The 12678-nt window shown below is 36.5% G+C and overlaps 2 protein-coding genes across 2 annotated transcripts; both read left to right on the top strand.

The window, feature by feature from the left end:
• The first annotated feature begins 668 nt into the window (after positions 1-668).
• Positions 669-4181, top strand: LOC113542541 (chemerin-like receptor 1). The gene is made up of 2 exons (XM_026940140.3): positions 669-814; positions 2422-4181. The coding sequence occupies exon 2, from the start codon at positions 2444-2446 to the stop codon at positions 3482-3484; it is 1041 nt and encodes a 346-aa protein (XP_026795941.3). The 5' UTR covers positions 669-814; positions 2422-2443; the 3' UTR covers positions 3485-4181.
• Positions 4182-4440: 259 nt separating this feature from the next.
• LOC113542542 (chemerin-like receptor 1) lies at positions 4441-7896 on the top strand. Its single transcript, XM_026940141.3, has 2 exons — positions 4441-5149; positions 5806-7896. The coding sequence occupies exon 2, from the start codon at positions 5820-5822 to the stop codon at positions 6846-6848; it is 1029 nt and encodes a 342-aa protein (XP_026795942.1). The 5' UTR covers positions 4441-5149; positions 5806-5819; the 3' UTR covers positions 6849-7896.
• The last annotated feature ends 4782 nt before the right edge of the window (positions 7897-12678 follow it).

Here is a 12678-nt window from a genome sequence, read left to right as displayed (position 1 = left end):
ACAGCAAAAACCACGTAATCATGTGACATGACTGTGGCTGACAGGATGCATAAATCTAAAATTTGAGCTAAGCCCCGCTGGCCAACACCTGATATAGTGCACTATGTATGAGACACAGCTATAGACAGACACAAATTCAGAAAAGTAATAAAGATTCAGAGTCCTCTGTCACATAGATATAATCTTAGCTAAATTATAAAGTTAAGAAATATGGTAAAATGTGTTTGTTTTATTCAAATAGAAGTGTCAGATTTGATACAAAACACTGACTTTTGCATATTGCTCTGCAAAATGCTCCATGATCTAAATTACTGTGTTGCCTACATAATATTAACATGCATTGTGGATTTGCATATAAATATACAAATATTCATGAGAGACAGAGAAAGGAGCTCTGTTAATTAATCTACATATTAAAAATATATAGGCAGGATTTTCAGAGTAAAAACCATTTGAGATGTATCACGAATATCACAAAAATACTTGGAAATAAAACATGTGACTTTTAAATGAGGTGTTTTACAGCAGAAAAATCAGCCAACTTTACTAGTGTCCAGACATACAGAACAGGATGTAGGATCTGCTGCTCCAAGCCATGTCAAAAGGACATATTTTGTCCATTATTGTCTAGGACTGAAACAGAAGTGAAATTGGGGGATGTTGTTGATGTGGAAAAAAGACCACATTATGGAAGGGTGTTTGCGGAAGTAATGTCATAAGAGGTGGCAGTTGACTCTTAAAGTCCATACAAACAGCCCACACATTACAGCTGTCAAAGACCGGCATGACATACACAGTCTGAGTTCCTTGTAGGGTAAGTGCTTCCTATTACTATATGACTTTTTATATAGAAAAAGAACCATTAAAATATTGTCAAGGGATTTTAGTTAGAATTGGTTTCACTTTTTTTTAAAACAACATTTTATTGCAGTTTACCCATGATTGCTAGTTATTTAAATGAAAAACAAGTATTAAATTGATTAAATGTGATTAAACAAGTGCTCAATCACATAACTAACTGTTTGTATTTAAGGACTTATTCAGTGTCCACTCTCAGATTGTTATGGGACTGTATTAAGTGCTTTATTAAAGTGGACTTAATTGGTGAACATGAATGTGCTTAATTAGACTGATCCAGATCGTCTTTTTCCAGTTAACATGGATTGAAGTTTAACTTTTTGAGTGAGTGTGACAGAATCTAATTAAGAATTGTGTCAGATTCATTTGTCAGGCAATTTCCTCCTGAAACAATTACATGGTTAACTATATTCAGTCAGTCAAAATGAGCAAGTGTATTAACTTTTTAATGGTATTTTTAAAATAATTTACTAATGATATATTATTGAAATTTACTTAAGGATGAATAAAGTCTATCTTAATAGATGACAGACTTTTAAACAGCACTCATGTAATGTATAAACCACTTGGGGGCGTGCTGTTATAGGAAAATAATTAACAGCGAGGTGGTGTGATACAGATTGAAGGGAATGTGAGTTGATATTATCATTTCAAATGAATATTTTCCAATAACTGCATGTTTTATTCCTCTTATGCCACAGCAATTTGTCAAGGCTAACATCTTTTTATTTATTAAAGAATGACACGTCATACTTTTTGTCCATTTATATTTACATTTAAAGTTCCTGTTAGTTCCTGTTAGTGCTTCCATTATAACAGCTATAACCAAATATTCTATCACCAGCCACTCTTTTTTCTCAGAAAACTTTCTCAGAGTCAGAAAACTTACATTAAATCTCTATCTCTGACTTATGAAGTTCTGACACTGAGGACTACTTCCTAAAACACCAAATAAACGTCTCCTCACAGAAAACGTCACCATACCAACAATTACTCACATTTTTAATCTATTTATATGGAGTGTCATCATACAAGTCCCTGTGTAATTGTTATTATAGAAATGATCAAGTATTAGAAAGCTAAAGTATTTCTTAATCCATTTGTTATTTATTATTTATTATTAGGCCTAGATTATGTGGTGCATCTGCCATACAAGTCCCTCTGTTACTATAGAAAGCATAATGTAATCAAAATAAAATCTGTGATTTGAATTACAGACGGATCTTCTAAATAATCAGAACTGATCATTACAGCATTATACAACTGCTGTGGCATAATTAAAAGAAATTAACTGTGTTAAAGATAAAGTATCTGGAACATGGCCAATTTAACTCCTTTTGATGTTTATGCTAAACTGTGTTTTATGTTTACTAAAAGTAGATTTTGTTAAATCAGTTAAAGATACTCAATCAGGAACTGAGACTGGAACTTGTGACTAAATTAAAAAATCATCTCAGGTGTAATGATAAAATAATAATAAGCTGCAGGAAACCTAGCGATAACTGTACATAACTCCTGCTGTAATAAGTACATGAAGCTAAAGTGGTATTCTTGTTTCTACAGGGGAGCTTATACAAACTTTACCATGGACCACACTGATTTCACTCTTGATTACATGTCTGTTGACTATTCAAACTACACGGAAGATAACCAGACGTACATGGATGAGTCTCACAGTGTACACCACATTTGCTCTGGAGAGATTCTGTGCATGTTGCTGCTGGTTGTGAATGTGATCATCATCATGCTGGGGGTTGTGGGAAATGGTGTGGTGATCTGGATCGCAGGTTTTAAGATGAAGAAGACTGTCAACACCACCTGGTACCTCAGCCTGGCCATTTCTGACTTCATATTTTGTGCCACCTTGCCCTTCAACACCTTTTACATAGCCACATCTGACTGGACCTTCGGACTTTTCATGTGCAGGTTCACCTCCTTTGTGATGTTCCTCAACATGTTCAGTAGCATCTTTCTTCTCGTCATCATCAGTGTGGATCGCTGTATGGCTGTCATGTTCCCTGTTTGGGCACAGAACCAGCGTACCATAAGGAAGGCTTCACTGATAGTCCTTCTTGCATGGGTTTTATCAGTCTCCTTGAGTATCCCTTCCACCATTTTCCGTGATGTTCAGCACCATCTAGGCAGAACCCGGTGCCACAATAATTACATTAGCCAGCACACCCACGAATCTATAGCCATCTGCCGGTTTATTTTTGGGTTTCTGATACCATTCCTGGTCATCATTGTCTGCTACTCAGTCATTATCTTCAAGCTGAGAAGGAACCAGATGGCAAAGTCCACAAAGCCATTCAAAATCATGACAGCTCTCATTGGGACTTTCTTTCTCTGCTGGCTGCCATACCACACCTTTGTGCTGGTTGAACTGAACCAGAGCCTCCCCAATGACATCATCGCCTTTGGGCTCAAGATTGGAACCTCAGTCGCTTCAGCTAACAGCTTCCTCAACCCAATTCTCTATGTCTTCATGGGCAATGATTTCAGGCAGAAGTTTAAGAACTCCATCCTGTCTAAGATTGAAAATGCAATAGGAGAGGAAGGACGCACCATGAGCCGCTACTTATCCCGTTCCAGTTCTATGGACGCCAGAGCATCGACTCACATCTGATTTGGCCTGGAACTATAAAACCAATAGAAAATCAGGTCCTGATTCATTTGTACATAATGTATTTCAACAGGTCAAGTTCCAGCAGGAAATATACTATTTGAATAATCCTTTGGTCTCAATGTGATTCAATTAAATTACATTTTAATTGTACAGCACTTTTAACAATATATATTGTCACAAAGCAGCTTTACAGAAATCCAGATGTAGATTTTGATCCCTAATGGACAAGCAAGAGGGGCTCCTCTGGGTGACTCACAACGGATAAAGGGATTATGAAGTGTAGCTATTTGGATTTGCACAAGTATTATGATGCAAAGTACTGGAAGTCAGTTTACTGAGCCGTCAAAAATTGGTTCATTGAAAGTATGCATTAGAATGTTTAAGAAAATGGACAAAAAGACCTGCTATCAGGAAAAGAGAAAGCACTTGCCTTCTTTTGATAGATTTTAGGACATGTTAGGGTAAGAACTATATGCAGTATATAATTAAATATGAAGCACTTTCTCTTGCTCTAGTATGTATTTTGAGGAGTATGTGTGAGGATATAATAACCTGTTAATCCTGCTAACCAATTCAATTTCAAAATCAATTTCATTTGTACTGCATCCTTTTTTTTAATTGTCCAATGGTCAGTGTATCATCTTACTGGTATGTTCTTAGTTGTGTCAATGGCAAAATGTAATAAAAACATAGGTCATAAAAAGGAAATGGAATTTCGGGTGATATTTGAATGATTCAGTAGTTTTGACTCAGGCCATCTTCTTTGATCATAAAGGAATGGTAATTTATAGGAATTAACAATGATAATGATAATAATAATAATAATAATAATAATAATAATAATAATAATAATAATAATAATAATAATAATTTATATACCACCATTCTCAAACCCAAGGTTGCTTTACAATTTTAGAAATTTCAGTTATAAACAATAATTATGGGAATAGTTCTACAGAAGCCCCTCCAATGCTTGGGCGATCTCCTGATGGCAGGTGTGTGTGCACAGGTGGGAGTGTAAATAAGAGAAGAATTGCTTGATTATAACACCTTGTTTCTCTCAGGGCAAAATGATAATTCTATAAAGCTCTAGCTACATGATAATATGCATTCAAAGAAGCATAAATGAGCTAGCAGGGCTTAGCAAAGGCTGCAGTCTATCAGTGACAGTCATTTTTCAACGTGCTTCACTGACACGTCAATGACACGTCATCAGCAGTGACTGAGAAGGCTCATAGAGTGGCAGGTTGTTATTTGGAGTTATTTGGTCTATCATCCTCATTTCCCCCCTAAAAATGCATTTGGACAAAAAAGCAAGTAAATACATAAGTAAATACATAAAGCGCACATTGTCCAGTCAAAGTACAAATTACACAAAAGGTCAGACAGCAGAACTACAAGTTCTGTGTTTTGTGGTTTGAAAGTGTGAACAACTTTTCTATGTGACCCCAGCAATACAACCACAGTCGTCTCTTGCTTAAGTGAGGGTGCAGGAGGGTGCGGAAACATAAAATGTGCAGTTATCAACTCACGTTTGTTTCCTTAGAACTGTGTCTGCCCTGAAAGGAGAACTGAAAGACAGAAATCGCCCAAAACGTTTGACCAGCACCATTAAGAGGAAAACACTTAGCGCTGAAATACTGTACTGAAGAAGTTGTCTGAAAGGTGAGTTATTGCTCATAATAAAATAAACCAAGGATATGCGTGAAAGCCAGAGTGTTATGGTATATGGTGCTACTGAGCAGTTAGAAGATATGCTAGATGTTATCAGAACATGTTATTTCAGTAGCTACTGCTCTGCTCTTTTTCACTTTCTCTCTGCATAGCTGAATTAAATTTTAATAATTTGCTTGTGAAGTTTATTCGTGTCTGGTGAGAGTCCAAAACCACCTAATGAAAGTTAAAGCATTGTATACGCATGGAAGCATTTCATATATTTCATATACGAAGAGAAATGAGGAAGATAAAAAGAAAGAAAGAATGAAAGAAATATACTAAATCAAGTATTTGTATATATATATATATATATATGTATATATATATATATATATATATATATATATATATGTATAATCTTTGAACTTTGATAATGGTGGATGACTCTCCTGGCTATGCTTAATTACTATGCTAGACTTAGTTACTTTGTGAACCACACAACTAAATATACAGGATATATATATATATATAAAAAGGGACTTAAATTCACAATACAAAACATGTTTCAACAAATCACAGAATTCATGACCCTGAGCAATATGTCTTGCTCCTTTTGCTAACAAAACTCATATTTTATCTTCAGCTATTCTGTCTCCATTTTACAGATTCAAACAGAATCATGGATTCAGCTGTAGATGGAGCAAGTAACTACAATGACTACTATGATTATAATAATACATACCCTTTGACACCATCAGCGCCCACAGAAGTGTCTCCATCACATTGCACTGTGATGTGTGCTTTACTGGCAACAGCCAGTGTGATTATTATGGTTCTTGGTATTGCTGGAAATGGTTTGGTGATCTGGATTGCAGGGTTTAAGATTAAGAAAACAGTCAACACTGTCTGGTACCTCAGCCTTGCTGTGTCCGACTTCCTCTTCTGTGCCTTCCTGCCCTTGTCCATTGTCTATATTATTAAGGGTGATTGGGTCTTTGGTCGCTTCATGTGCAAGTTTACGTCCTTTATCTTGTTCCTCAACATGTTCAGCAGCATCTTCCTCCTTGTCATCATTAGCATAGATCGCTGTGTTGTGGTTATGTTTCCTGTATGGGCACAAAACAAGCGCAGTATACGCAGGGCCTGGGTGATGGTTCTACTAGCCTGGGTCCTCTCAGCATTGCTTAGCGTGCCAGCGGCCATTTTCCGACATACAGAAATTCACAACTCAAAACACGTCTGTTACTACAACTTCACACACGATGAAGAACATGTTGCTGTAGTGGTATGCCGATTCATTTTTGGATTTGTGATCCCCTTTCTGATCATCATTATCTGTTATGTCCTCATCATCCGAAAGCTGAAAAATAACCAGATGGCAAGGTCCAATAAGCCGTTTACTGTCATGACAGCACTGATAGCTGCTTTCTTCATTTGCTGGATGCCTTATCACTTTTTTAACTTATTGGAACTAAATCTAAAATATGCCAGTGTCATCCCGACCGGACAAATAATTGGAAGCACTCTTGCCAGCGCCAACAGCTTTATGAACCCAATACTTTATGCTTTCATGGGAAAGGACTTTAAGAGGAAGTGTTATGCACTTCTGTCTAAGATTGAGAGCACGCTCGAGGAGGAAGCCCGGAGTACACTCCGAGGGACATCTATTACTTACTCAGGAGACGGCAAACTTTCAAGTACTGTCTAATGTTATCAGAGGCCTTTTAAGAATCCCATATTAACAAAAAGAGGAATTAATATCTGCTTCATAACAGCCAGCTCAATAACAGCGAACTAAAGAGATACATATAGATAGTGCTCTGTTAATATTGAATAATATTTCTAAAATATTGCGGATGTATTTGGAAAGAAACATTTACACTGAAATATTACATTTACTTCAGGTTATGAAAGGATGTACTGAGCTGTCATCTTTCAAAGTTATTATTATTATTATTATTATTATTATTATTATTATTATTATTATTATTATTATTATCATTATTTTTTTTTTATTTATTTTTTTTTTTAATAAATTAAGTAAGGAATAAAACATGATGGGGTGTAATTAAAAAAAGAAGGAAAAAAAGAGAAAAAAACAGAGAATGGTTTGGGAACAGCTGTTTGTAGGTGTTGTAAATGATGACAGGAACTTGTTTCACATACATTCCACAGCATTAAATGTAACCAGAAATGGATGCAAAATGTACGATATTTTGTTCTTTAAATAAAAAAGAAAAAAAAAAGATTCATCAGCAAATTGCTCTGCTACAGGAGTAATAAAACACTTCAGAACATGTTACAGGAAAATAATCAACTTCAGGGTGTTAATAGTAACTTTGCTTACCACTGGGCCACCCCATCATTGATTATTTTCCAATGACAGCATGCCCCCAAGAGTTTGATTCTTTACTTAATATTAAAAGGTTTAGGTGTTAATGGTTTGTATCTGCAAAAATGCTTATGAAATTATCTCACTCTGAAAATTTTGCCTGTAAATGTATGCAAGAGCATTTATTGTCACTTTCTACATCAATCTTTATACTTAAATAATATGAATATTATTTGATATTCACTCTGCACCTTATGTTAATCAATTTGTGCATTAATGCCTAATAACTGTGATTTGCATCCTTTTAATGTTAATTAATTCTGTAATTTTCTGTAATTTTTTAAATAGATTATTTTGCTTTTATTATCTTATATATTAGTTTGCAATGTTTAGGGCAGTACTTATGTATCATTTTAAAAATTCGAAATAAATGAATAATATGTATTCTGTATCTCATTTTTGATTTTATACCTTTGATTCTATATTAAAGCATTCCTGTTTCACTGCATGTGTGCATTATTTTGAGAACAGTACATGAGTTGGCACTTATTGTGCAAATGTGGGCAGAAGTTGGTCCATCCGGTGCCCATCCCACCCCGGAAGGTGCTGCTCTCATTTTTTGCAGCATAGCACATAGTCTCAGAACAGGCCTAGTTAATCAGTGACAATCCAGAGCCAAGGCCAGGGAGCAGACAAGCAGGCTAAACCGATCGCCTGCTGGCTGCACTGAGTCGTCACTTAGGTTCCACCGTATTGAGACTGTGTCTGTTCCCCGAGCTAAACAAAAATGTAGAAATACTCAGTTTGTTTTAGTAACCTAATTAATATAAAATTAAATCAAACCGAATGCATAGCCAGCACCGGTGATCTGAAGCTAGGACTGTTGAATATTAGATCTCTTGCGTCTAAACCGCTTATTGTTAATGAAACCATTACTGAACAGGAGTTTGATGTACTGTGTTTAACAGAAACGTGGATTAAACCAAATGAGTATGTAGCATTAAATGAAGCTCGTCCTCCCGGATACAGTTACATACATCAGCCCCATCTAACTGGCAGAGGAGGAGGTGTCGCAGTCATTCATAAGGATAATCTAGGCGTCACACAAAAACCTAGTCATAAATTCAATGCATTTGAAGTTCTTTATACTAACATAACATACACAGCCGCTAAAAATAAGTCTACCCAGGTGATTCCACTAATTATTATTTACAGATCCCAGGGCCATATTCGATATTCCTATGTGAATTTGCGGATTTCATCTCATTTTATGCTACATACTCAACCTGGTTGTTTCCTTAGACAAAGCATTAATTGTTGGAGACTTTAATATTCATTTTGATTATGCAGATGACCCTCTAAGAACAGTGGTTGTGTCCATTCTAGATTCAGTAGGGGTCAATCAGAATGTAATAGGACCCACTCATAGTGGTGGTCACATGCTTGACTTAATACTAACATTCAGATTAAATATAGAAAATAATGTCACATTTCCACAGTCTGAAGCTGTCCCAGATCATTATCTCATCTTATTTAAATTGTCTTAATCATAATATATGCACCTTGCCATGTCACCGCATCAAACATACATTCACGTCAGCAACTGCACAGAGTTTTATCAGTAATCTCCCAGATTTATCAACAATGATTGGATCACCGTCTGATCCTGAAGAACTTGACCAGGTGACTGAATGCTTAGAATCAATGTTCTGCTACACGCTAGATAAGGTAGCTCCACTTAAAAGAAAAATAATTAGAGAGAAAAAGTTAGCACCCTGGTATAGTGATCACACACAAATCTTAAAACAGACCACTCGAAAACTCGAATGTAAATGGAGTCCAAACTAAATTGGTAGTATTTCAAATACTGTAGCATGGAAGGAGAGCCTTTTGAGCTATAGAAAAGCTCTTAGTGCTGCTAGATCAATGTATCTCTCCACCCTAACTGACGATAACAAAAATAATCCTAGATTCTTATTTAATACTGTAGCAAAATTAACTAGGAATAAGACCACAATAGAAACATGCACACAATCGTTATATAGCAGTGATGACTTCATGAATTTTTTTCAATGGTAAAATTGAAAATATCAGGCAAAAAATTCAGACTATTAATTTAAAAGCAGACAGTTTTAAAACTAACCCTGTAGATAATAATATAATAATGTCAGATCAACAATTACAATGTTTTACTGAACTAATTTCACTAATTTCATCATCAAAATCATCAACCTGTATACTAGATCCTTTAAACTAGCAGTTATCAAGGCCTTGATTAAAAAACCTGACCTTGATCCCTGTCAGCTGTCTAACTATAGGCCAATATCAAATCTCCCCTTTATCTCCAAGATCCTAGAAAAGGTTGTAGCACAGCAGCTATGCTCATACCTACATAGGAATAACATTCATGAAATGTATCAGTCAGGATTTAGGCCTCATCATAGCAGAGAGACAGCACTGGTTAAAGTGGTAAATGACTTACGACTGGCCTCTGATCAGGGTTATGTCTCCTTGCTTGTGCTGCTTGACCTTATGCAGCTTTTGATACCATTGATCATGCTATTCTCCTCAATAGACTAGAAAATGTAGTAGGCATTAAGTGGAATGGCCCTTTCCTGGCTCAGGTCATATTTGACTGATGGTTAGCAGTTTGTAGACATAAACGGTGACCTCTTTACACATACTAAGGTAAAGTTTGGTGTTCCACAAGGTTCTGTTTTACGCCCACTGCTCTTTTCTTTATATATGCTACCTCTGTGCAAAATTATCCGTAAGCATGGTATTAGTTTCCACTGTTACGCTGATGACACACAGTTGCATGTTTCAGCAGAGCCAGATGACAGACACCAGCTTAATAAAGTTGAGGAATGTGTAAAAGACATTAGAAACTGGATGCTTATTAACTTTCTCTTACTTAATTCTGACAAGACAGAAGTACTTGTACTAGGGCCACATGCAGCTAGAAGTAAGCTTTCTGATTACATAATAACTCTGGATGACCTTTCTGTTTCATCATGTGCAGCAAAGACCTTGGTGTGATTACTGACTCTAGTCTTTCAGTTGAAGCTCATGTAGATAATATAACTAGGATCGCTTTCTTTCATCTCAGAAATATCACTAAAATAAGAAATAGATTGTCACTACGCAATACAGAAAAACTAGTTCATGCTTTTGTTACCTCTAGATTGGATTATTGTAATGCCTTGCTGTCTGGATGCATAAACAAGCTCCAGTTAGTACAGAATGCAACAGCGAGAGTCCTTACTAGAACCAGAAGATATGACCACATCATCCCAATCAAATTTTGTATTGATTATAAAATACTACTATTGACCTTTAAAGCAGTAAATGGTCTTGCGCCACAGTACCCGAGTGAGCTTTTGGTCTTTTATGATCTGTCACACCTACTTAGATCAAAAGGTGCAGACTATTTGTTGGTACCTTGAATAGTGAGGGCTACAGCTGGGGGTAGAGCTTTCTCTTACAAACCCCACAGCTATGGAGCAGCCTTTCACTTAGTGTTCGGGGCTCAGACACAGTCTAAGTCTAGGCTGAAAACATATTTGTTTAGTCAAGCCTTTTGTGAATAGTTTTTTCTTAGATAAAGGAGCAGGTGTGTAGGGTTCACAGGCATAGAGTGTTGTGGTGAACTGGGATGTTTGGATGCTGTCGCCCCCCCACTCTCACGCGTTCAATCAGGTTTGTCGACGGTGGAGCGGCTGGCTGCCTTATGTCCCAGGGTGCCCTCATATCTCTGTTAGCTTCTGGCTCTCTCTTTTAGTTATGCTGTCATAGCTAGTCCTGCCGGAGTCCCTGCTTGCACTCTGCACGCATTTGGTCAAGTACATTGTACTTAACCATTAGAGGACAAAAGCTTACCTAACAATCTCTCCCTCTCTCTCCCTCTTTCTGTCGAGCTACACATGGCTTTGTATCTCATATGGGGAGTTGTACTGTGATGACTTGGGACTGTGATTGCTGTGGTGGCTTTGGTTCTGCAGTTGCCACAAGCAGCTTTGTACTCAGGACTCCATTCAGTGGACAATGGATAGATTTTAACAAATCAGATTTCTTGCAAAAACTGTGATGAATTTACTGGTTGCACATTTGCACTATTTGTCCATGTAGTACACAGTTATAGAAGGGATTTATTTATAATTGCACTATCCGTTGCATCCAGATGAGGATGGGTTCCCTTTTGAGTCTGGTTCCTCTCAAGATTTCTTCCTCATATCGTCTCAGGGAGTTTTCCTTGCCACCGTCACGTCTGGCTTGCTCAGTAGGGATAAATTCACATATTTACAATATATTTTGATTCCATTTATTTCTGTAAAGCTGCTTTGTGATAATGTCCATTGTTTTGTCCAATTACAAATAAAATTGAATTGAATTATTGCACTATAATTTGCTGGTATAATTTTTGGTGTGCTGCTAATTTGGTTGAGCATAGGTCAGTTTTCTTCCTGTTTGATAGCACTCAGTTTAAATTTCTGCAATCAAATTACGATTACATACACTTTAATTATATTTTCATTTTTTGCATTACTCCTTTGTTTCAAAGAGAACAGCAGTGGCCTACTAGTTATTTTTGGCATGAAAGTGGAGCAGACACCACGGATGACTCACAAGCAAATAAGCACTTTCCAGCTACCAGCTAAAACAACTGGGTAATGGTACAAATTCAACAAAGCTCACTATTATTCACTAGTGAACCCGCTACAAAATAAATAAATAAATGCCTCACCTGTTTAGAAGTAAAAGCTAAAATGCCATCAGTCCTGAATCCTTTTTCCTATAAACTTTGTAGTGTTTCACTCACAGACTCTCACTCTCTCCTGACTGGCTACCAGCTTCTGTTGGTCACTCTGAAGTCACACTTCTTTTGTTCCTGCAGTTGGGATGTGATGATGTGTGCCATATCTGACCTGGCTTATGATGTATGCATACAAATTGTACTGTCCCAACACTTTTTTCCTTCTGACTCAACAATAGTTTTTTTTTTTCATTATTATTTGATGCAAAAAAAGTCATACACTGTACCTTCAAGAAAAATTTCATGGGACATCATTACACTAATACAGCTATGTAAAAAGTAATTGGGATTAAAAGATCCACTTGATTTAAAGGAACCTTCTGGCCTACAAACAACTAGATGTGCATTCAGAAATGTAGTTTTTATTTTTCTTCAGCATTGCTTTGATGTTTG

The sequence above is a fragment of the Pangasianodon hypophthalmus genome, chromosome 24, assembly GCF_027358585.1.
Source record: "Pangasianodon hypophthalmus isolate fPanHyp1 chromosome 24, fPanHyp1.pri, whole genome shotgun sequence".
Lineage (NCBI taxonomy): Eukaryota > Metazoa > Chordata > Actinopteri > Siluriformes > Pangasiidae > Pangasianodon > Pangasianodon hypophthalmus.
This window is presented reverse-complemented; position numbering and strand designations above follow the sequence as displayed.

Bases quoted from the DNA above. Each gene is read 5' to 3' on its own strand.
- LOC113542542 (XM_026940141.3), top strand. From the start codon at position 5,820: ATGGATTCAGCTGTAGATGGAGCAAGTAACTACAATGACTACTATGAT.
- LOC113542541 (XM_026940140.3), top strand. From the start codon at position 2,444: ATGGACCACACTGATTTCACTCTTGATTACATGTCTGTTGACTATTCA.